Source organism: Phoenix dactylifera, chromosome 6 (genome assembly GCF_051530095.1).
Source record: "Phoenix dactylifera cultivar Ajwa chromosome 6, Ajwa_hap1_PhDact_Kaust_v1.1, whole genome shotgun sequence".
NCBI lineage: Eukaryota > Viridiplantae > Streptophyta > Magnoliopsida > Arecales > Arecaceae > Phoenix > Phoenix dactylifera.
This window is the reverse complement of record NC_143195.1, coordinates 35939657-35962941: the sequence shown is the minus strand read 5'-3', so window position 1 is coordinate 35962941 and position 23285 is coordinate 35939657. Positions and strand designations below refer to the sequence as shown.

At 40.6% G+C, this 23285-nt stretch overlaps 1 protein-coding gene across 4 annotated transcripts; it reads left to right on the top strand.

Annotated features, from left to right (window-relative positions):
• The first annotated feature begins 861 nt into the window (after positions 1–861).
• LOC103717107 (putative inactive poly [ADP-ribose] polymerase SRO1) lies at positions 862–21838 on the top strand. 4 transcript variants are annotated; one of them, XR_015988280.2, is made up of 8 exons: positions 941–1162; positions 16760–18022; positions 18241–18482; positions 18579–18655; positions 19042–19221; positions 19305–19400; positions 21107–21428; positions 21510–21838. XR_015988280.2 is itself a non-coding variant. In XM_017845191.5 (7 exons), the coding sequence occupies exons 2-7, from the start codon at positions 16908–16910 to the stop codon at positions 21573–21575; spliced, it is 1776 nt and encodes a 591-aa protein (XP_017700680.2). In that variant the 5' UTR covers positions 862–1162; positions 16760–16907; the 3' UTR covers positions 21576–21838. The 4 variants fall into 4 exon arrangements, 3 of the variants coding, with proteins under 3 accessions (XP_017700680.2, XP_008803591.2, XP_088580080.1); XM_017845191.5 differs by lacking the exon at positions 21107–21428 and having other exon boundaries at positions 862–1162; XM_008805369.6 differs by lacking the exon at positions 21107–21428 and having other exon boundaries at positions 966–1209.
• Positions 21839–23285: the final 1447 nt, after the last annotated feature.

The window sequence follows — 23285 nt, the reverse complement described above, 5'->3', positions numbered from 1 at the left end:
AAGCAAGACAATTTTGAAAAAAATTATAGAAAAATATATATTTCTAGTAGCTGGTTATAATTGCATAGTAGAAAATATGATGATAAAGGATAGGATGGATATCTCTTTTTTTATTTTTTTTTGATTAAATGTTTTTTAGCCGAGTCTCAGCTGCATTTTTATCTCATGTCTAATGGCCTGATGTGTAAAATTTGCTTTTAAATATGAGATAATATCATTTAAAATATAATTTGCTTTTAAATGAAACATTTAAAGACTTCAGAGTTGGGCCGAGAAGACGTATAGCGCGGTCATACCAAACCAACGCCCCATACTTTATATGGTATGCCTTTTTTTTTCTTTCTTTCTTTCTTTCTTTTTGTAAAAAATTGTGAAAATACTTTAAAGTGAGACTTGGGATTACGCTAACCCTTTCATTTATTTAAAATTTTGCATGAAGAAAGGTTTGTCTTCCTTGACGCCTAGGTTTAAAGTAGAATTTACAGGCTCACCAACCTAGCTAAAAAAAAAAAAGAAAAAACAATCTTTCAGTTGAATGGAGATGAAATCACTGTCCAATTGCTGATCATTTATCAACCATTTACCGTCCGATTATTTGACCTTCGCTCGAATCCATGCACACCTATGCGGTCGTGCCTTAAATCGCGTGTGCCTTGCCTTTAAGCCTGGTCAGCTCCCGGGGTAAAAGTCAAAAGCGAGCCGACTCTAAAATCCGACGACCCAAACTACCACCCGCAAACGGGCCGTCGGTCGCCTCGCGTCGATGCCCGCCCTACGCGCCACGTGTCCCCTCTCGCCAGCGTCCACCCGGTCTACGCCATACATCGAACAATAAACACCCAATACTCCCCCCAAAATATCAGACCAGATCAACGGCCAGATCGCGATCACCGGTATGCTCGCTCCTCCAAGACCGCGTCCCAGCCGTCGGATCTCGCTTGTCAGCGTTGCAGCATCATTTGCTTTTGGCGCAAGAAAGAGAGCGTACCGCCGACCGTCCTCCGCTATTTCTAGCCGCCTCTCTCTCGCCGTCATCTCCTCGCTCTTCTTCTCGTTCTCGGAATCGAGGGTTCGAAGCTCCGCCCCGACCTCAGAGAATCGAGAGAGAGATAGAGCCCTTCTTCGCAGAGATGAAGTATTTAACAATCGCTAACGGCCCAAGGTATCGATTCTTCGATTTCTAGATCTCCTTCTCTCTGTCGAATCAAGGTTCGTTCTTGCTTTCGCCATCTCGTGAAGATCTATTTTTTCTGTGATGAAGTTCTTGAATCGGATCGGCGTCTGTTTTGGTTTGATCTGTTGCATCTGATTGTGATCTTTGGAGCTGGATCTGTTGATTCCGTTATTGTTGTACTATTGCTGGGTTCTAGGTGAGGGTTTTGGTCTCCGGGTCCTTTTTCGTAAAGAAAAGTTGGGATCTTGGAATGATTTGAGTGGAATTGAGGGATCGATAGGTATTAGACGGTGTTCGGTGCTTGATCTTGTTTCATCGTGACGCAGTGCGTATATGGGTGGGTTGCATTGCATGCTTGATTTCATGGGATTTTGAATGGGAATCCCGTTGGGAAGACGCCATTCATGGTGGTTCATCGGGTTCCAGATTTCGAGATTTCTTGCACTTTGTGACAAGACTATTTCGTTTTTATTTTTCGTTTCCATTGTTAATTCTACTAGTAGTGGTACCGTATGTTGTCGGACTTGCATGAGGAAGGAAGAGAATGATGTCAATTAATATCTGTTTTGCTTTAAAAATATCATGGGTATTTGGGAATAGTTTTTTTGATGGATATAGACAGAGGTGAGGGAAAAGGTGAGTCTGTGATATGGATTTTTGCTTATAGTCAAACATGATTTTTAGGGTTAAAAATAGCTACAAATTGAATAGGCGAGTTGTTGCTTATAGTTGAATATGGCTTCTAGGGTGAAAATTGTCATCCCGTTCTATTCCTGCTGCAAATTTCAATCATAGCTACCATATTAGTTTGGCTCACAAGTGTGATTTTTGGTTTCTATTTTTTGATGTTATAATTATCAAATACTGCATCCATTGTCATGACATTCTTTTCTCTCTCACATATCATATTTTGTAGCTATTTTTGCTCTCAGAGTTAATGAAGGCTTAGGTTGCTCCAGTGATTCTGTGAGGGAGAGTTTTTTAGTGGCATTTTCATATATAGGGACTTCTTTTAAGGACTGCTAATAACTTGAACATCCAATGGGACAGGCATGAAGATATGGGAAAGGATTAGCTTATTGACTGGGGCATGGTTTTGACATTGTTTCAGTAAATATCTCTTTTTTGTAGAGATTAGACCAGGCTAGATGACAAGGATGCAGCTTCTTTTGCTTCAGGTTAATGTGGTTACTCATTATGGAGCAACACTTGGGTTTTTATAAACGACAAAAGTGGACAAATTGACTTACCTAACCATTATCTACTAGTAGCTTTGACAACAGCGTACTAATACTTGTCCACTGGAATAGTGAGACGTGTCAAGCTTGGATATAAAGAGTATGGTAGCCTAGTTAGAAGTTTTGGAGTCCAAACCTGGCATTTGGTTGCTATTTTTGATGCCATCATTATTGCAATATCATTGGGGATTGGGCAAGTGGCATCAGGGGAACTTTACAAATACTCCTCGGAAAGAGTGAAGTAGGCAAACTTAACTCTAAAGAGTTGATTTATAACTTATAATGCTAGCTAGTTGGCATGTCTAGACCCAAGCATCCACTGAATTGTATGATGTTGCAAGCTTAGTTATCAAGCATTTGTCCATTCAAAAGTTTTCAAGTGTGTAGTTGATAGTTTTGCAAGTTTTCATGCACCACCATTAGTATACTACAATAATGTTTGTTACCATACTGGCAGACTGCATACATGACAGCTTTCTTTGCTATTACAAACTTTGGAGGATTTGCACGCTCGAATGCTGCTTATTTTCAGAAATCACTTAAACTTAAAATAAGGAAGATGTGTCCTCTACTTATCATATGACCTAAGTTTATGATTTACATTGACATGCCATTCGGTGGAACAAGATCAAATCTTCATCGTAGTTAGCAGGCTAATTTTATCCATGTGTCCCTATGTACACTTTTGGACTTTTAAGCTCTTTTGGTTCCTTCAATGTTGTCAGATAGATTCATATGATTGGATCATACTCGACCATTTTCATGGTGTTCAATAGCTGGGTTTCTGCTAGACTTGTGAGACATGGCATTCTTAGTGATGAAGTGGATGTTAATCCACTTAAAAGCTGCCGACTCTGGAGCCAGTGGTCTGAGATAAACTCTGGGTGCCTTTCTAATTGTTTATCCATATTCTTTATGAATATTCCACATTCTTGGTTTAAAGCATGAATATTTTCTTAGAGGGTAAGACTAGCTGTGGCCATATGTAGTACATATGAACACTGACATACCTATGTTCAGCACTATACAACATCCACATTTAAATTTTAAAATTAGTTGCATATGCAGTGAGAAAATTGTTGGATACTTGTTAGCCATGTGTTGCTATTGAATTATAAATTCATGTTTCTTTATTCCTCACTGCATCTTGAATCCCTAACATAAATAACAATAGCTTGAGTGATGGGGACATCAGCTAGGGACCATTTTATTTGCACATTTGTTTTATTTTTATTTCTGGGTTTGTTTGCATTTTAGGGTTCATTTGTGTTGGCTGTATCTTCTGTCGCTCCGGCTGCAGCTTCTACAGAAAAAAATTGATCATTCTAGTCATTCTTGGGTATTTCATCAATTTTTTAAGTGTGCGCTGTTCGCTTGCCTTCCTGACCACGGATAGGCTACGGGGCTTTGCTCTTCGTAGCGCTCTCACTCATCAGTCGCTTCTGACAAAAATTCCAATTTTCTTTTCTTCGTTACTTGACTGAGCGTAGCGGGCTCCGCGCCCTGGCTTGAAAGCACCTCTTCTTTCTTCCTCTCTTGGCGGTGAGATTCGATGATATGAATAATTGTAAATCAATGTAATGTAGCGATCGGGGGGAAATTCGTATATTGCATCTACTATTGGGAATTATTCTTGTGTAAGGGGGTTTATTTTAATTGTTCTTATTGTTCCCTATTTATAGGGAACTTTGATGGTAATTAGGGTTAATGAAAGTTTAACAATTTTCCCCCACGTCTTCCTCTCCTCTCTTCCTCCTTCTCTTTCCCCTCTTTTCTTCCTCTTCCTCATTCTTTTCTCTCTCTTCTTCTATTTCATCTTAAAGCTACAACGTACTGTAAGCTCAATAGTACATTCTCATCACTACAACCATTTCTTCCTTCCGGTTCGGCATCAACTTGGTATTAGAGCTTTGGCGGGTTTTGCCCTTGCTGCCAAAGCCCCGATCCAGATCATCAGGGCCTTAGTTTCCGTGGGCTGCCATCAGGTGAAGACTGTGTTGGCACTTCTATCTCCCGGCTACTTCTTCCAAACCGAGAGCCAACAAAAAAAAAGATCTTTCGCTCTCTCAGTTCTCACAAGAAGGGACAGAGGGGAACAACCCCTGGTTCACCGGACCTCTCTCAGTTCCTTCTTCTTTCCCTCTGTCAGTTTCAACAAAAAAAAAATAGAAGAACGAAGAGATCTCTACGGCTGGTCCTCCCCTGCTTCATCGCCGGTGGCCGCTTCGCCTTCCACAGAAAACTTGCTGGTGTATGGCCGAGCGTCGCCGGATCCCCGGATTCCGGTTGGCGCACGAGCTCTACGCGGTACCTCTACCACGGACACCGGAGCGTGTCGAAGGGCCACGAGTGACTCCCGCTGCCGAAAAGAAGAAGAGCGTCGCCGATCTATTTTCAGCCTTGTCCCTTGGCACTGTCGACGCACCCGCCGACCACCGCACACAGAGGTCGTCCGCCTGCTGCCACGTCCGGCCGCTGACCACGGAGCTGCGGCCGCGAACTCCGTCGCCACGTCGTTCGGCCGTTCCGCAACCACCGCCGAAGCAACAGGATCGCCCTTCCGAATCGGTCGGGAGGTTGAAGAAGCAGCCGGTAATGGGTAAGTCTTAAACCCGTTACCCACAATCCGGTAACTCGGGTCCAGCAGCCATTAAAAAAAAAGATTTTGCACGTGACCTTCACGTGTTCAACTTCACGGTTATCGGAGCGGGTTGCACCCGAAAACTTGAATCCGTTAACCCGAACCCGTTAAGGTTACAAAAAAAAATGTAGGATTACGTGACCTGCACGTGTCCCAGAAAAAAAACCGTAGGATCACGTGACCTGCACATGTCCCGAAAAAAAAACCTGCTTACCTCCGTTTCTGCCGAAGGGAAACCCTAGGGTTTCGCTGCCGTTGCTGCCGCTACCGCCTCCGCCGTGCCGCCGCGCATCCATCGAGCTTCGCTCGCCGCTGTTGCCATCGCCGCTGCATCCGTAGCGCCATCACCGCCTCCGCCTTCGTCCGCTGCTCCGTCGCGCCACCGTCACCGCTCCGCCTTGTTCTTCCCCGAGCACACCGCCCTCCGCACCGCCCGTCGTGCTGCCCCCTTCCGCCGCACCACCGCTGAGCCGCACCGCGCCAATAAAGCTCGCCGCTCCGCCTTCCCCTTCCTCGAGCACACCACCCCTCCGCACCGCCCGTCGCGCCTCCGCCTCCGCCCCAACCCGCGCCTCCGCCTCCGCTTAGCTCCCTTTGTCCCCCTCCTCTGCTTGCACACCACCACTTCACCGCCGTTCCACTTCCCCCCCCTTTTCATTTCATCGAGGGTCTCCACATTGAACCCTCTTCACCCACCTCAGGTTCATTCCCCCCTGGCTACCCCCCTCTTCCTTCACGGGCCGACTCATCGGGCCCAAACCACCTACACACCCTCAAGGCCCAACCTCACTCCAGCCCGCCCACCCTGTTAACTCTATTGAGGGCCCTGACCCGCAGGCCTTTTGGGCCCCATTTCCTCTCTTCCGCAAGCCCAACCAAGCTGTGATCAGATCCAATTGGAGCCGTTTCGAGTGTCCATCGTCTGCAACCACGCCCCGATCGTCGCCCCAGTCCACGATTACACGATTCTGATTGACTGCATCCGCCATAGGTAACAGGTTCTTTCTTTTGGGCTTGTTTATCTAATTATGTTCTAGTTCTTGCATGACAGTCCTATTTTAAAACTTATTTTCTTGTCAAACCGTAAAATCTAGAATATTTACCGCCACACCCATCCTACCCACCATTTAAATCTAAATATTAAATTAGCACACTTAGCGACAGGACAGTTCTCGATATCCATCAATCAGATTACTTTCGGATTTTGAACGACCGTAACACGTGTTTGCAACCTAATTTTTTATAGTGACTAATTTTCTACCTTAATTCTGAAATAACCACAGTACAGATTAGTAATATTTACTTTTAAGTTATTTTTGTGAAAATTTGCTGATTTTCGAATTCATAGTAGATTGCATTAGTAGGTTGTCCTGCATTGCATTTGGTAAGTTAGGGTTCATTAGTAGCATTGCATATCATATCACCAACTAGAGTAGTCCCTGCATGCTAACCCGTAGTGGTAGAGAGTACCTCCTCACTGACTTTCAGACCCCTTTACCCACCATGGACCCCAGAGTTCTACAAGATATTTTAGAACAATTAGCTGCATTACGAGCTGATCAAGATGAATTCAAAAGAGAGATCCGTGCTCTAGTGCAACACCCTAGGACTCCTGAACCGTCAACCCTAATCGCAGCTTATCCCGAGCTTGGTTTGACCATACCACCTGTAGCTTTTTTCCATCCCCCTAGGAACCAAATTCCTCCTGATCACCAGCGTGATCTTGACGAGCGACTACTTCGTACCTTATGAGTAGATGCTCCCACATTTGCTGGTCAATTAGAGCCGAGTGTGTACCTTGATTGGAGAGCAGCCATGGATAACTATTTTGAGTGGTACGAAATGACTGATGATAGAAAAGTACGGTTCTCTAAAATGAAGCTTATTGGGCAAGCTCACTGGTACTGGCATAACGTTGAATATATGCGTGAGACTCAGAGGCTTCCTCGTATCACCACCTGGAAGGATATGAAAGAAAAACTGAATGAGAAGTATCTGCCATTCTTTTACCGACAACGCCTTATGAATATGTGGCAGAAACTAACTCAAGGGACTTCTACCGTTGCCGATTACATTGCACGATTTGAGGAGTTTCACATGAGGTGCGGTGTAATCGAAGAAGAAACTGTTACCCTTTCTAGATTTCGGGCAGGACTCCGCGAGGAGATCCAGAAAGAATTAATCCTTCGAGAGATTACCACCCTTGGCCAAGCATATCTGTTGGCTCAAGATGTGGATAGTTTCTTACGAATCCCTGCAGTGAGGCGTACCGACTCTCGGTCCATACCCCTAGGAGCCCGACCTATTCAAAGCTATTTTCCGCAATCCAGACCATTTTCCAACCATCCTAATCAGCCCGGCTCTGGCCAAGCACCGACTAGGCCGTCCCCGATGCTTGCTCAAAATTCGTCAACTGATAAAGAAAAAGGCATAGTAGGTTCCAATCCGTCATCAAGAAGTCAAACCCAGTGTTTCAGGTGCCAAAAGTTTGGTCATATCGCGTCCCAATGTAATGCCAAGACCTATCTAATGACTGAACTAGAAGTAGGAGCCTAGGAGACTGAATGTGTCGAAGAAGTCTATGAACCAAACATTGAGGATTTCGTAGAAGACTTTGGAGATGAACAGATCGGGTTAGAGTTTGTTCAGACTGAATACCAAAATGAGCCCACTGATCGGAATGACCAAAGCCTTAGGCTCCATGTGGTTAGGTGTACTCTAGCCCAAACTAAGATCGAACAAGATTGGCGTAGAACCTTCCTATTTTACACGCTTATTAAGATCAATAGTAAAACATGCAAGATCCTATTTGACAGCGGGAGTTGCATCAACGCCATTGCGTCTGGAGTTGTTTTCCGCCTCGGTCTGAAATCTACCCCTCATCTCAACCTATATAAAGTAGCCTGGGTAGATAAGACGTCTATCTCGGTGTCGGAAAGATGTCTTGTCCCGATTCAATTCCTATCTTATAAAGATGAGATCTGGTGCGATTGCCTTCCGATAGACGTAGGTCAAATCATTCTAGGGAGACCTTGGTTATATGATAGGGACGTCACCCTTCATGGTCAGTCGAATTCGTGTAGCTTTATGTTTCAGGATCGAAAAATTATACTGAATTCATTGCCTCCTAGAGATCCCGCCCCTGAAAAGAAGGGTGCTACACCACAGAAAGATGAGTCGCTTCACATCATTACTTCGAAAGAGGTAATGAAAGATATCGAAAGCCACTCACCTGTGTTCACCCTTGTGGCTAGAGTTATCAATGTGGAGTCAAATCTCGAGCATCCGGCCGCCGTAGTTCTCCTGTTGGAGGAGTTTCACTCTATTTTTTCTAAGGATCTTCCAGATACAAGCCCTCCAATGCGTGATATCCAGCACGTAATTGATCTCATTCCTGGAGCATCTTTGCCAAATCTTCCCCATCATAAGCTAAACCCAAACGAGCTCACTGAATTAAAACGTCAAGTTGACGAACTCTTCACTCGAGGATATATTCGTGAGAGTCTGAATCCCTGTGCTGTACCTGCACTCCTCACTCCCAAGAAAGATGGCTCTTGGAGGATGTGCGTCGATAGCCGTGCTATCAATAAAATCACGGTTAAGTATTGTTTTTCCATTCCTAGGCTGGACGACCTTTTAGACTATATGTCTGGTGCTACAGTATTTCCCAAGATTGACCTAAAGAGTGGGTATCACCAGATTCGGATTCGTCCTGGGGATGAATGAAAAACTGCCTTTAAGACTAAAGATGGACTCGACGAATGGCTAGTAATGCCTTTCGGATTAACAAATGCTCAAAGTACTTTTATGAGAGTGATGACACAGATCTTACGATCTTTCTTGAATAAATTTGTTGTTGTATATTTTGATGACATCCTCATCTATAGTCAAACTCAAGAGCTCCATCTCTTACACTTAAGGCAGGTTTGTGATGTCCTGCGGAGAGAAAGTTTCTTTGCAAACCCTAAGAAGTGTGCCTTCCTAACTGATCACGTTACTTTTCTAGGGTTCATAGTGTCTTTCAAGGGTATCTCCGCGGATCCGAAAAAAGTAAACGCGATAGTCGAATGGCCTGAGCCCAAAATTCTAGCAGAAGTACGTAGTTTTCATGGCCTGGCTACTTTCTATCGATGCTTTATTAGAAATTTTAGTTCTATAATGTCTTCCATTACAGATTGCATGAAGAAAGGAGACTTTATTTGGACTAAGTCGGCATTCCAAGCATTTAAAGAAATTAAAAAAAGGATGACCCAAGCGCCTGTCTTGTGCCTCCCCGATTTCACTAAGGTATTCGAGGTCGCATGTGATGCTTCTGGCGTTGGCATAGGTGGCGTATTAAGCCAAGAAGGTCATCCTGTCGCGTTTTTTAGCGAAAAATTAAGCGACGGCAGGTTGCGTTATTCCACCTATGATAAGGAATTCTATGCAGTAGTGCAAACTTTGCGACATTGGCGACACTATTTGCTACCGCAAGAATTTATCTTGTATTCAGACTATGAGGCTTTAAAGTATCTTAACTCCCAAAAGAAACTGAACCATCGACACAGCCGATGGATTGAGTTTTTGCAAGCCTATACTTTTGTACTGAAACATAAAGCTGGAGTTGAGAACAAGGCTGCTGATACGCTCAGCCGACGGATCTTTCTTCTATCTGTGATGAGCACTGAAGTAATTGGTTTTGAAAGGATCAGGGAACAATATACCACTTGTTCCGATTTTAGTAATGTATACCTGATCCTACGAGATGGAGTAGAGAGAGAACAAGATGACTTCTTTTTACAAGATGATTACCTCTTTCGCTCTGACCGGTTGTGTATTCTCCGAACCTCCTTGAGAGATTTCCTAGTATGGGAAATACACGCTGGAGGACTGTCTGGGCATTTCGGAAGAGACAAAACCATTAAAATGGTGGAAAGACGTTTCTTCTGGCCGAGTCTCAAGAGAGACGTGGCCAAAATTGTCGGTTAGTGGCGCACATGTCAACTAGCCAAGCAACGTAAACAGAACATTGGTCTTTACACTCCACTACCTGTTCCTGATTGTCCGTGGCAAGATGTTAGCATGAATTTTGTGATAGGGCTTCCATGTACCTCGACCAAACACGATTTCATTTTTGTAGTGGACCGATTCTCTAAAATGGCTCATTTTCTTCCATGTTTCAAGACTTCCGATGCTTCTAGGATTGCGAAACTCTATTTTGACGAAGTCGTTAGACCCCATGGCCTCCCAAAATTTATTGTGTCCGATAGGAATGTTAAATTTATGAGCTATTTTTGGAAAACGCTATGGCACATGATGGATACCAAATTAAAATTTTTCTCTGCCTATCATCCCCAAACTGATGGCCAGACAGAAGTTGTCAACCGAAGTCTAGGGAATCTTTTAAGATGTTTGGTAGGTGAGCATGCTAGGACTTGGGATCTCGTGTTACCAACCGCCGAGTTTGCATATAATAGTTCGGTCAATAGGACCTTAGGCATGAGTCCTTTCGAAGTGGTGAATGGATATAAACCTAGGCAACCCATAGACTTGATTCCCATGTCTCATCAACATAGAGTCTCTGAGTCTGCACAATCATTTGCTTCACACTTGCATTCATTGCATCAGGAGATCAGCAAACATATTCACTCTAATAACTTAAAATATAAATCACTTGCTGATTTGCACAGACGTTATAAAGAATTGAATGTAGGTGATTATGTCATGGTAAGAATTAGACCTGAACGACTCCCTTCGGAAACGTTCAAAAAGTTGCAATCTCGTAGTGCGGGACTGTTCAAAGTCCTAAAGAAAATCAGTTCGAAATGCTTATGTTGTAGATCTTCCTGAAGACTATGGGATTAGTGCGACATTTAATATTGAAGATTTAGTCCCATACAAGAAGTCAATATTCATTCCTTCTGACCCTTTTGTTGGTACATCCACTGTTGTTGATCATCCTGATTCAGCACCTGCTATTGAGCCTCCACCTCCACAGTTTCATGCATGCAGAGAACACATAGAACATATATTAGATGAGCCCAGGAGAGAAAGCTACCAACGTTACCTTGTTCGGTGGAAAGGTCGACCCGAATCAGATGTGATGTGGATTTCACGAGCCGAGTTGCAGCGCCTTGACCCTGATCTTCTGGAGCAGTACGACAGCCGGCCAGATCTGAACTCGACGGGGTCGAGTTTTTTCTACCCGGAAGGAGTTGATGGGGACATCAGCTAGGGACCATTTTATTTGCACATTTGTTTTATTCTAGGCTTGTTTGCATTTTAGGGTTCATTTATGTATTTTGGGTTTATTGGGAATTATTCTTGTGTAAGGGGGTTTATTTTAATTGTTCTTATTGGGCCCTATTTATAAGGAACTTTGATGGTAATTAGGGTTAATGAAAGTTTAACAATTTTCCCCCACGTCTTCCTCTCCTCTCTTCCTCCTTCTCTTTCCCCTCTTTTCTTCCTCTTCCTCATTCTTTTATCTCTCTTCTTCTATTTCATCTTAAAGCTACAACGTACTGTAAGCTCAATAGTACATTCTCATCACTATAGCCATTTCTCCCTCCCGGTTCGGCATCATTGAGCCTTTTGATGTCCATTTTCTTTCTTGATAAATATGTAAGAGGTGTTCCAATGGCTACCATTTGCATAAATTACAATCAAAGGATTTTAGCAACCAAATAAAATTAATATTTGGCACATATATATAGTTGTTTAGTCATTTGTTTATCATTTCGCCCCTTTTCCATGGAAGTTTTGCAATATGGACCTGTTCATACTGTGTTGTATCATCGTGGTTTTTCCTACTCTTATGTTCATGTTTCAGTTTGATATTCTTGTGTCATTTACGTGTGTTGGTAGAAGTATAAACCCAAGTCATCTGTGTGCATTTTCTATTTATGGCAGCGGTTCATGAGTGATGCCAATATTCACTTTTCCTAATTTATCTATGGAAATAGATCATGCGTGATCCTATGTGTTTCCTATAAGTCTTGAATTGTAATGTTAGGTGTTATTTTCTATTGGAAGATCATAACTTTATCAGAACAGCAAGTCTTAGTCTGTGTAATCTTATTTGTTGGTGGTTTATTACATTTAACCTGCAATAATGTTTTGTGGTTTTGATTGGCAAAGTTTTGGAATTCCTTCGCTGTTTCTTAGGAAAGGTTGGTAGCAACAGTTGGGAGCATCTTCTTCATCTTTTAGATAAGGGTCTGGAACTTTCATGTAATCTAAAGTTGGATTACAAGTTGCAGCATAATTTCTATCTTTTCTTTTCATTCCATTTTCACTTGTTTTTGGACATGTCCATATGCAGTAAATAGAGAAGTTCAGGATCTGATATTCTTTGTGATTTATGTAATTGAATAGCATTTTGAACTTCAAAAAGTTTTGTTTCGAGTGATGTATTTTATCCTTTATTGGGTAAATCGTCATGCTTTTTCCTTCTTCTGGTCTAAGATGAAGTGTCCTATAGAAAAAAGAACATGCATGCAACCTCTTTTTAGTGCAATGCCAGTTTTCTTTCATAATATGAGTACATTTCTAGTGCCCCTGGAATGTGTCTGCAATTTAACGCATCAACTTTGGCTATAACATGATTGTACAATAAATCTGAAAATTGCCATTTCCATTGGCTTCTATATCTCCTACTCTTTCTTATATTGAAGCAAGTCACTTACGTGTTAACATTTAGATTTTGCAAGTGACTCTGGTTCACTGATACAATAACATATTTGACAATTAAGATTATTAGAGAAATAGTGAACTTACTGAATCATCTTTGATGTTTGAGTTTTCATTCAGAGTCCATTATATATTTTTAAATAGGACTGGTTTTCTCGTACAAGTCTCCTTTTAAGGCATAATTGCTAGTTTACAGTTTTGTGTTCACATGATTTTTATTTAATAAATAATCCAAATAAACTGATTTGAAGATTACCTAAAGTTCTATAATCCATGATATTAACTGAGCATCGTTTTGGTATGTGATGTTAGTTTTCTCTAGGCCTTCTTTTTCACTATTTTACCATAGCAAGAGATAATTTGCAATAGGCATTTCTTTTTTAAAAAATCATTTCCATGGTGGCTTTTTTTTTTTTTTGTCAAACCGTGTATTCCTCATTGCATTTACTTGGGGTTGCTTAGCATTCTAGCTATACATTCGGCTGGTGGTTCTTTGGTTTACATATTCCAGTCTATTGGCCTCGTTTGCTAACTCATGATTGAAGTTCAGGATACTAGTCTAACAATAAATATTGGCTACTAGATCCTGTTATTTTCTTCAAATGTTGTCATGATGTCATGTAATGTATAACGAACTTACATGAGTTGATTCTTTTGTCAAAGTTCGCAACATCATGTCATGTAATGTATCAGGAGCTTCCGTAAGTTGATTCTTTTGTCAAAGTGCATAAGAGTTCTTGAAAACAAATACCCATTCCAATATTTAATTCTTCTGATGATGAATTTTACTACATGATTAAATGTGAGAAGTGTTTGAAGGAAATTCAGTACAAGCTGGTCATTGAAATATGAGTTCCAATTTCAGATATTTAGAATGACAAATTAGAGCTTTTAAAAATGACAAAAGTCACAAGAGTCCAATAATGATAAGCTATTGCTCAACATATTTTAATAGTCAAACATGGTCCACTTTGTTGCTTTTAAGTCATGGAAAGTAATTCTGGATCACATTTTAATTGAAGCAAGGTTTGAAATACTGAGTAGTTGCGGCTTGTACCTAATGATACATACTCTGTTGAGGCCTTCTCAATACAGGGAGCCTCGATTCAGTACAGGGAGGCTTGATTCGAGCAAAAACCATCCAAACCGCCCCCAAGTCGCTCGAACTAGGGGTAGATCAAGCATTTTAGGGATGGATTGAGGTCGGTTTTCCTGAACCAATCTCGGACTGCTCCGGAACCAAGCAGTATACTTGGATACCACTCAGGAAGTGGATTGAAGGGTGGTTTTCCCTTGTTTGCAACCATTTCAAGGTAAAAATAAGAGAAGAAGGGACAAGCTGCTATAGGGATTTTTCACATTGTATTGACCAATTTGAAATCATAAGCTAGAAATTAATTCTAGCCAGGTAATGTATTCCATGCAATTATTTTAAAAATTTCATTGACTATCCAACCTCTAATCCATGACATCGGCAAAAAATTAGGTGAAAACTCCACTTGATCAAGATAATCGGATTCATTACCTTGAGCATAAATCCAAGATAAAAAATAACCAAATTGGGATTAATTTTAGCACATTTCTTTTAAATGTATGCTAGGTACATGATGCCATGTGATATTTCAGCACGTTTAGGACTTCAATACACATAAAACATTGTCTAAAGCAATCAACTTGATATTCCCACATTTTCCTTATAAAACATCACACTTTGAAAAGAAAATATGATAAAAAAAATCCAAAATCAGAGTTTGAAGGCCAAAGAAGGCCATACTGAGGATGTTTTGAGCATGTGTATGCATACGTATCTTTGTTAGTGCTATGGCATGTGCCATACCAACCCTTGGTCAAAATGGTATCAATTCTTGGTATTTCAAACATTGAATTGAAGATGGAGCTAAATAGTAGTATCTCTAAGTGGAAACCTAGTTAATTATATGTGTTACGTTAGACAAGTGGTGTTTTTCCCCTTTTAGCATGTACCTTGTATTGCTTATAGGAGCACTATCTTTGACCAGTTTAGTGGGCTACTTCATTTATCGCCTGAGTGGATTCTACATACTAGAAGCTGTTATATAGTTATTTGGTGCATTTAAGATAGTCTATGTGTCAACTTGCATTGAGCAAATGGGTGTGCACAACTTCTGGTTCATAATTCTTAAGAAGCTTACTACTGTAATTGGTATCATTTCCGTATTACATAATAATGTTAAAATTATTGCTGATGCAGCCAGTGTTTTCTTGCATTTCATTGAAGTTGCCTTTCGTGCGATGTTTCCTTCACTTGCATGGATTTTGTTTGTTATCTTATTTGTCTAGCGAAAAAGCATGGTCTTGTGAAAGGGCAGGGCCAGGACGTTCTTTTATTTTACTTTATATTTTTGTGTGAGCAATGAATGATCAATGAGCATAATAAGATTTTCAGTTGACAACTATAATTTTGCCATGAAACTTTACCATGTATTGTCACAAATATTTGCTTGTATGTAACTAGTTACGAGCATCGATTGATAAATATTCAGGTGTTAGTTCTTAGAATGGAGACAATTTATAGTCGACTGTTCTCTTAGTGGAGATAATTTGCAATACGCGTGTCCTCCATAAATTCTACGATTCACTGTGGATAGTCAATCATAAAAACACTGCAACCCTTGAAGAGGAAAGGATGAGTTACTTTGTGTATGCTGATTAGTTGGCCAGTGGTGAGAGATGCCTCTGGCAAGCCTTCGTCTAGGTCATTATCCAAAGAATGGAATTTGCTGCCGAAGTTATTGAATAGATTGATGACTTGGTGAGCTTCTTGGTGGAAGCAGAACACCTAGTTCTCTATTCAGTTTTATGATTTTGGTTCATAGACATGCTAAAACTCTTGAGTAGCTTCTCTTTGAGGCTGCTATAATCCAAGATATTTTTATTATGCATTTTAAGGAGAAACAGGTTATGATGTCTGTGTTATTTTGTTAGCAATTAGTATCTACACCTCTGTCCTACTACCTTAAGTAATGAAAGTATAAGCTATGCATCTGCATCCAGTCCTGCAAAGGGGAACGTACAAAGTCACAGTTATTTACTTTGCAATTTTTCTATCTGCTTTTTATGGTTTTGGATGCTTTTCACGCTTGCAAATTTTCTGCCTTTTAGATATTATGCATGTTCTGCTGCCTCATTTGCTTCAAAACATGGATATAGAAGCTTTTTTCCCCAACAATAGATCTAGGTGACTTATTATGTCTACATATTGCTTTGGAAGAAAGAAAAAAAAACCCTTTCTATAAAAATATCACCATTTGTGGAAGAAAAATAATGTTTTCTTCTCTGCTGTAGGTACAATCTGAGGACCTATATTGTTGCTTTGTATGAATTGGCGTGTTTTCACCTTTCCATTTGTACGATCAGCCTTAGAAGTCTTGTTATTTTAGGTTAGAAATTCTGAATGAGTTTCGTGTTGCCTAAAGTCTGGATTGTCTAGCTACCGTTGCTTAGGTACTTGTGCACTCTAAGAGAGTGGGGTACTATCAGAACTAGAAAACTAGAGGATTTTCAACATTTTCCTTTGATATAGGACCATATATAGGCTATGCACGTCTAACATCTTGTTAGCAGTTTGCTTTTACCACTATATTTCCTTCTGGATCTTTGTACTTCCCTGAACATTTGTGATGTTTGCTTGACTTAGATTCTAATACTGAATAGTTCATGAAACAATAACACATTTCATTTAGGATTTTCAATGTCAATTGTGATGCTTACCATTAGCTAGAACATCAAACTTTTGGTGCTGTCATCAGATATTTCATCTCTAGTTGGTTTTTCATGTCTCCATTCATTATCTTTATTTGTTTTCTTCCTCTTCTATTATGCACTTTCTTCATGATAAAGCTAAATGACTGACAAGTAGCTTGCTTCAGTTGTTTATTTATATATACACGCATATATATGGTTAAAAATGTTTCGTTCCAATTTTCTTTGTTTTAATTCTAGTTTATTTTTTCTTCAAGTAAATACCGATGTTAAATGCTGTGCTTATTTTTTCAGGGTCACCTTGCTCACTGTCATCTCTGGCACGATCTTTACTTGGATATACCCTTTTGGGAAGTTGTAAATTACTGCAAATAAGCAGGTTTCGTGGAAACAAGTCTGTTGCAAAAGATTAATCAGTGGTTACTGTTCACTTTTGTAAAAAATGGAAGGGACGAACGAAAAGGTGTTGGGTAAAAGTGGAAGAATTTTAGGCAATATAAAAAGGAAGCGAGATTCTGCTGCATATTTAACTGATGCTGGCCATGTTTTGGCGCATCAGCCTATTGCAGATCAATCTGCTGTCAGATGCTATGATGCGATAGAATGTAAATTGGGCTCCAGCTGTAATTCGGAGATGTGTATTGTTAAAAACTATCGCAACTTTATGAGGAGTGGATTACCACAGCGAATGCTGTCTTACCAGGATGGTGAATGGAAAGATTTTCCTGAGAATATCATCAGTCTGGTCTGTGAAGATTTCCGGTTAAAGAAGGCAATTACCGAAGCAATGTTTCAGAACCAGCAATTGTTGTTAGACTTTGTCCACATGGTTTGTGTTGACTTGAAAACAGGCCTGCAGAAGCCTATTGCTTGGATTGATGAACATGGTAAATGCTTTTTTCCAGAATGGCATCCTGAATTTTATGCATTAAATGGATGTTATCATTCTAGCAAAGGGAAACATGTTCATATGAGTTGTGAGCCAAATGGAACACGTGAAACTAATGCGCATATTGAGATTTCTGTGAGTGCTGCTGAAAGCTCCAATTCAGGACCTGATGATGAGGTAGTGTCTAATGTCAAGAGAGTTAAGAGTGAAAATATTTTTGCCAGTAACCAGAATATGTATGCCGAAGTCAATGAAACAGTCGGAGAAAATGAGCCGTGTTCTTTTGTCCCTCCGAAGGTCTCTGGTCTTGGAACTTTGCAGGGAAAGTTGAAGAAACCTGTTGATGCTCCTCGTGTCAATAATGCTGTGCAAGATATGTTACTCCAGGGTTTGGGTCCCTTTATTGATGCAAAGGACATTCTTGGTATCTTCAGAACCCCTTTGAAAGATAATTTGGGGCAGATCCGCTTTAATCTTTTTCAAAAGCAGGTTGAGATAACTAAGAATTTCCGCGGCAACGCAAATGTCCGTTATGCCTGGCTTTCTTCTTCTAGGGATGCTGTGGAAGATATGATTTTGCGGGGGATTATGAGGATAAAGAAGCCTGTGCATGGACCCGTATATGGCATTGGCACTCACCTTGCACCAGCGAATTGCTCCAATATCTGGTACGGCTTTATTCAACTTTTATTTTGGTTTTATTTCTATGCTATTCGAATAGCATGTAATTGTGTTACAGGTAGAACTGTCAACATCAATAATTCTGAACCTATTACCTTCCACCATATTGGTAGTGATGTCTTTTTTTTTTTTTGTTGATCATTTGTGCTGATATCTTTTTTCAAGAAATATACCTCACTTACAGACTCCTGTTCACACTTCACAGTGCTAGTTATTCTGATGTCGACGAAAATGATGTTGTCCATATGATGTTATGCCGTGTAATAATGGGAAATGTGGAAGTCATCCACCCCGGATCAAAACAGTATCAGCCCAGTAATGAAAATTTTGATAGTGGTGTGGACGATCTTCAAAAGCCAAAGCATTATGTTATATGGGATATGCATGTGAATACTCACATCTATCCAGAATATATTGTGGCATTTAAAGTGCCTTCCAGAGCCAGAGGTGATTTTATTAGAATACTGTCATTTAGTTCATTTATTTATGTCTATCATTACAATTTGAAGTCTGAAAAAGCTGTTGTTTTTGATGTTATTGCAGAATGTTTGGTCGGTAAAGAAAGTATATCTAATGCATCTGCAGTCACAAATTTGAGTCCACCTGAGAGCTTATTGCAGGTGTGTTCTGTATCCACGTCATGAAAGTGCAGAGATACAATACAGCTTTGACCATTAAAATATTCTATTTATGTTGGTATATTTAAGTCAAATGATACACATAAGCGATCATGTTAGCTATGCCTACCCATAGATTTGTCATTGATTTTGTGATTGCAATGCAAATGAAAAATGTTCCATATGTAAGTAAGTTCATCCTTGAATTCATTTTACTGGACATATAAAATAGTTGGAAATATTAGGAAAGGGAAGTCCAACTGTTTATTACCCAAATTCTTTGCCAATGGTCTTTGAATCTCCATAACCACAATTGCAGACCATGTGGTTCTTTACAAGCTGGCATAATTAATGTTTTGATTGATTTTATTCTGTTTTGTCATAATCAGGATAGGAACCCTCAACCACCTCCAGCTTTGGGAAATCAATCGCAAGCACCAATGTTTGGTAGAGCTCCAAGAACTCCCACATCACCCTGGATGCCTTTCTCAATGTTGTTTGCTGCAATTTCGACTAAAGTGTCTCCGCAAGACATGGACTCGGTTAATACTCACTATGAAGAATTCAAGGTTTGAAATGTCTCCTGACAACTGTTTTCTGTTTTCATGGTTCTTTGACATCTTCAAAATTTATATTTCTTTACTTTTACCAGAAAAGAAAGATAAGCAGGATTGACCTGATTAAAAAGTTGAGGCAGATAATTGGTGACAAACTGTTGATATCAACAATAATGAGACTTCAGCACAAGGTGAGTTTTCTGAATTGAAGAATTTGTCATTTTTTTGGGTTCTCAGCAAATAGTTAGGTTTGTTTGACTATGAGATCTTAGGGTAGCAAACATAAAGCCTGCACAGCCGGCTTTTTTGGTAGTTGATGCTAAATTAAACTCTGATTATGTGGTGGCTGGAACTTAGTTTAACTAATGATCCAGAAGGATTATCTGAACCGTCGTGGACCAATCTGGCCGCTTAGGTATGTTTGGACAAGTTTCAGGAGTAAGATCTGCCATATCTAGAATAAAATCAAGTTTCAAAACTTTGGGAAGTCATAACTTTTAATGCAGAAAGAATTTGTCGATGCATTTGATGGGGAGGTTGATGCAGGGTCAAGATTTAGCTTCTGCTTAAAGTCGAGAATTTTATAATATTCTTATTATTTTGATAATTTGTATCTTCTTTTAATTAGGATAGAAATTTAGTCCAATTTGGTCTGGACTTCACTGGCATAAAAAGTTCTCATTCTCTTCTAATTAGAAAAGAAATCCAATTGAAATAAAATGGGTAGATCTCTATAAAATATTGGAGAACTTGAATGTTCTCCTTTTTTAGCAAGAAGAAAAATCTGACTCAAATAAAAATGACCATACTAGTATATATAGTGGTTATTTTGGAGAGAAAGAATAGAGGGAGTAAAAGCAAAGAGCATAGACTCTACTTCCCCTCGTTAGAACCCTAAACAGATGGAGTGAAAGCAAACTACAGACTCGACTTTCCACCTATGGCGTATACCATAATTTGTGGATCATGGGACATTAATGAAAGTAAAAGGCTTATAGTTTTGCTTTTGAAAATTCTTATTGTTTCTTATTTTAGTCTAGAGATTTGAGTTCAGTAGGTTGAAGGAATTCCTTCTCCTCGATTGGATCTAATAATGGTAGTTATGGACTTTCACATGCCTTTTGGTGCTGTCCAGTTTTTGTAATTATGGGCTTATTTGTATTTATGGGCTTACCAAGGCTAAGGCAGGTTGCTTTGTAGATTGAACTTTGCCTTGTTTGAGCCCATGCTTGGGTCGATTTGAATTCCGAGTGCAAGTGATATTGATAGTGTGCCATGAGTGTGGCCCAGAGTTGATCTAATAGGTAGGCTTAGTTGCCATTTTGTGTTTGGTATCTTGTGAAACAGAAGCACTTGATTTTTGATGTTTAAAATTTTGTTAGATTTCTCTTTGGTACTGGTCTTAAATTTTAGAACTACATTTTGTATCAACTATGATGGTCTTATGTAGTTGCTTGCTTTCCCACTTTACTACTCAATGTCTTATTGGATGGATGGTGCATCCTACCTAGGGGTGCAAACAAGCCAAGCCGGGCTTACTAAGCTACTGAGGTTTGGCCTGGTCAAGCTAGTTAGTGTTCGAACTCGGCTTGAGCTCGAGTCGAGCTCAAGAGCTCAAGAACGTGTTCAATCTCGGCTTGGCACTGGTGGAAGAGGCTTGGACTCAGTTTGTGATTGGTTTGTTTCACCAATCGAACTGAGTTTGAGCTTGAAACCAAGCTCAAGTTAAATCTTGATTGAAATGAACCTCCCAAGCTAGAAAAAACCTTAGATCTCTTCCTCCCACCTCACCGCCCAAAAACTCTAAATCCAGAATAGATGAAAATGGGATTGAATTGATATCTTTCTGAGGAGAGTACTTTGAAATATGATGTCGCCATGGTTTCTGATACTGTAGAAAGAAAAGTATCACACGAAGCTGTCGGATTTGAGGCTCTCATGGTGAAACAAGGATAGAAGGGGGATGATCTCTGGCATTGAGATGAGCACAATCGTCTGCAATGCCACCGGACTTGGGGCTCTCATAGCGACAGTACAATCTGCAGCAATGTGACAAGCATGGTCCCCTGGAACATTACTTGATTTGGTGCTCTCATGGCGGACGGAATGAGATAGGACGTTGACCCCTATCCTTTATACTTTTCTGCCAGTTGTGTATCCAGCTCATTTCTGTAAATACAGGCGGATATGCTTGCTGAGCGGAGAAGTCGGCATCTCTGGTTACATATCCGTCTTTTTGTACTTCTTGTGCTCGTATTATTGATCATAACTTCAAAAAAATATGTGCTTTTATTTTGCAGCTACCACCAATGGCGAGACATGAACCACCAAGATCCTGGGCAGGGAAGCTGCAAATGAAGCCTTGACCCGGTAAAGGCGTTGCTCCTTCGAACTCAAATGATCATGGCATGTAGGAGTCAGGTTTGCATGTTCTTATTTCAGTGGTGTCAGAGAACTCAGTAGTCTGTAGGTTGATGACAGAAAGGAAAGACTAGTTTATATAGCATATTGTAGAATGTATCGGGAACCATTACAACTGTACTCCTTTCTTTTCTCATAGTGTCCTTGTTGTTACACTTGTCCATGTTTTGATCTTTCCATGCTATGCTGAGTGCAATTGTTGCGATCAGGGAATATGGTATCAGCTAGTGGTTGTATGAATGCTTGGCTACCATGTCATCTGAGAGAGGCGTATTCCATAAATCACCTTTTAGATGGATTTAAGGTATTCAGAACGTTCTGAGTTGGAGGGATTGGAAGCTTTTGTCTCCATACAGATTTTTGGCATTTGGCTCTTGCGCTTATTCATGAATATGGTAGCAGGAGCTTGATAGATACCCCTCCTAAGGGGTATGTATCTATGAGCCCTTTTTCAGGATACTCCAGGACGTAAAACCGTCCAAGGCTGGTGGTGGTGCATAGGAAAATTTGATGGTTTTGGGAGGATGGTGTAGATGTGGCGGCTGCTGGGGAACAGGGTGATTAGGGGACTTTATAAACAAATTTTCCTATAACCATCTATAAATACATAAACTTGCCATGACGCTGATGTGCGAGGTTGTAACGTATGGCTGACCAATGCTGCAAGTAATATTAAAAGAGGCACCTCCATTAATCCACGTTGCTCGCAACATGGATGATCTGACTATCACTTCTCTGTTTCAAATGTGGGTGTATCTGGGTTATGGTGGACTTTGATTCCACGAATATTACGTTCCTCTTCAACCAAATCTCCCAAAGAAACCAAGTACCATTACCAGCTCACCAAATCTAGTCAGGCCGACTAAATATGGATGTCCTAATGAATTAAGATTTAGTGTGTAGATTTCAAAAAAGGAAACGAAGAACAAATAGGAAAGCCTTAGCTATGGCACCGCCCTTTTCTGCTCATAATAAGCTTGCCTCTGCTGTGTCATCGGAGAGATCCGAATCTACCTATTTGGACGCGACCCATCATGCAAGTTTCCTTTTCTGGATTCTTTTTTCCTTTCTTCTAGTTGGATTCTCAATTATATAAACCCCTCCTACTCCTCGTTGCTATTATACAAACGCCTCTTCCTCCTCCTGCTCCGTCCCAGCGGCGCCGCCTCCTCTTCATTGCTTTCAACATGGCTTCTCTACCGAGCAATCAATACGGATTTCCCTTGTAAGATTAACTCAATCCTCTGTCCTCTTATTTTTATATATTAACGTACGTTAATCCTCCATTGTTTTTCTTCTCAGGGTTGCTGTGAAGGAAGAGGTGGACGATCCAGGGTTCCATATCTCGAGTTCGCTGCACCACTTTCCAACAAGGCAAGAGGGGAGAATGCAATGATGATGGCTTCGAGTTCTTCGAGCAGGGCTAGAGGGAACAATGCCAGGACACTGCAACGTCTTGGATCAGGAATGCCGATGCCGCATAGCAACGCTGTCTGGAATATAGCTCAAACATATGCCACTGGCATCCACTACATCTACAACCTGGTTAGTAATCTCTCACGGCCCGAGCTTCCTGTACGTAAGCTTGGGTTCCAAGATCCAATCTCCAGGTCCCACCGCTTGTCCATTGGTGGTCACTCTGCCATACCAACGGG

Bases quoted from the DNA above. Each gene is read 5' to 3' on its own strand.
- LOC103717107 (XM_017845191.5), top strand. From the start codon at position 16,908: ATGGAAGGGACGAACGAAAAGGTGTTGGGTAAAAGTGGAAGAATTTTA. The intron at 18,483-18,578 runs GTGATTTTATTA...ATGTTATTGCAG, and splicing joins AGTGCCTTCCAGAGCCAGAG to AATGTTTGGTCGGTAAAGAA. The intron at 18,656-19,041 runs GTGTGTTCTGTA...TGTCATAATCAG, and splicing joins CACCTGAGAGCTTATTGCAG to GATAGGAACCCTCAACCACC.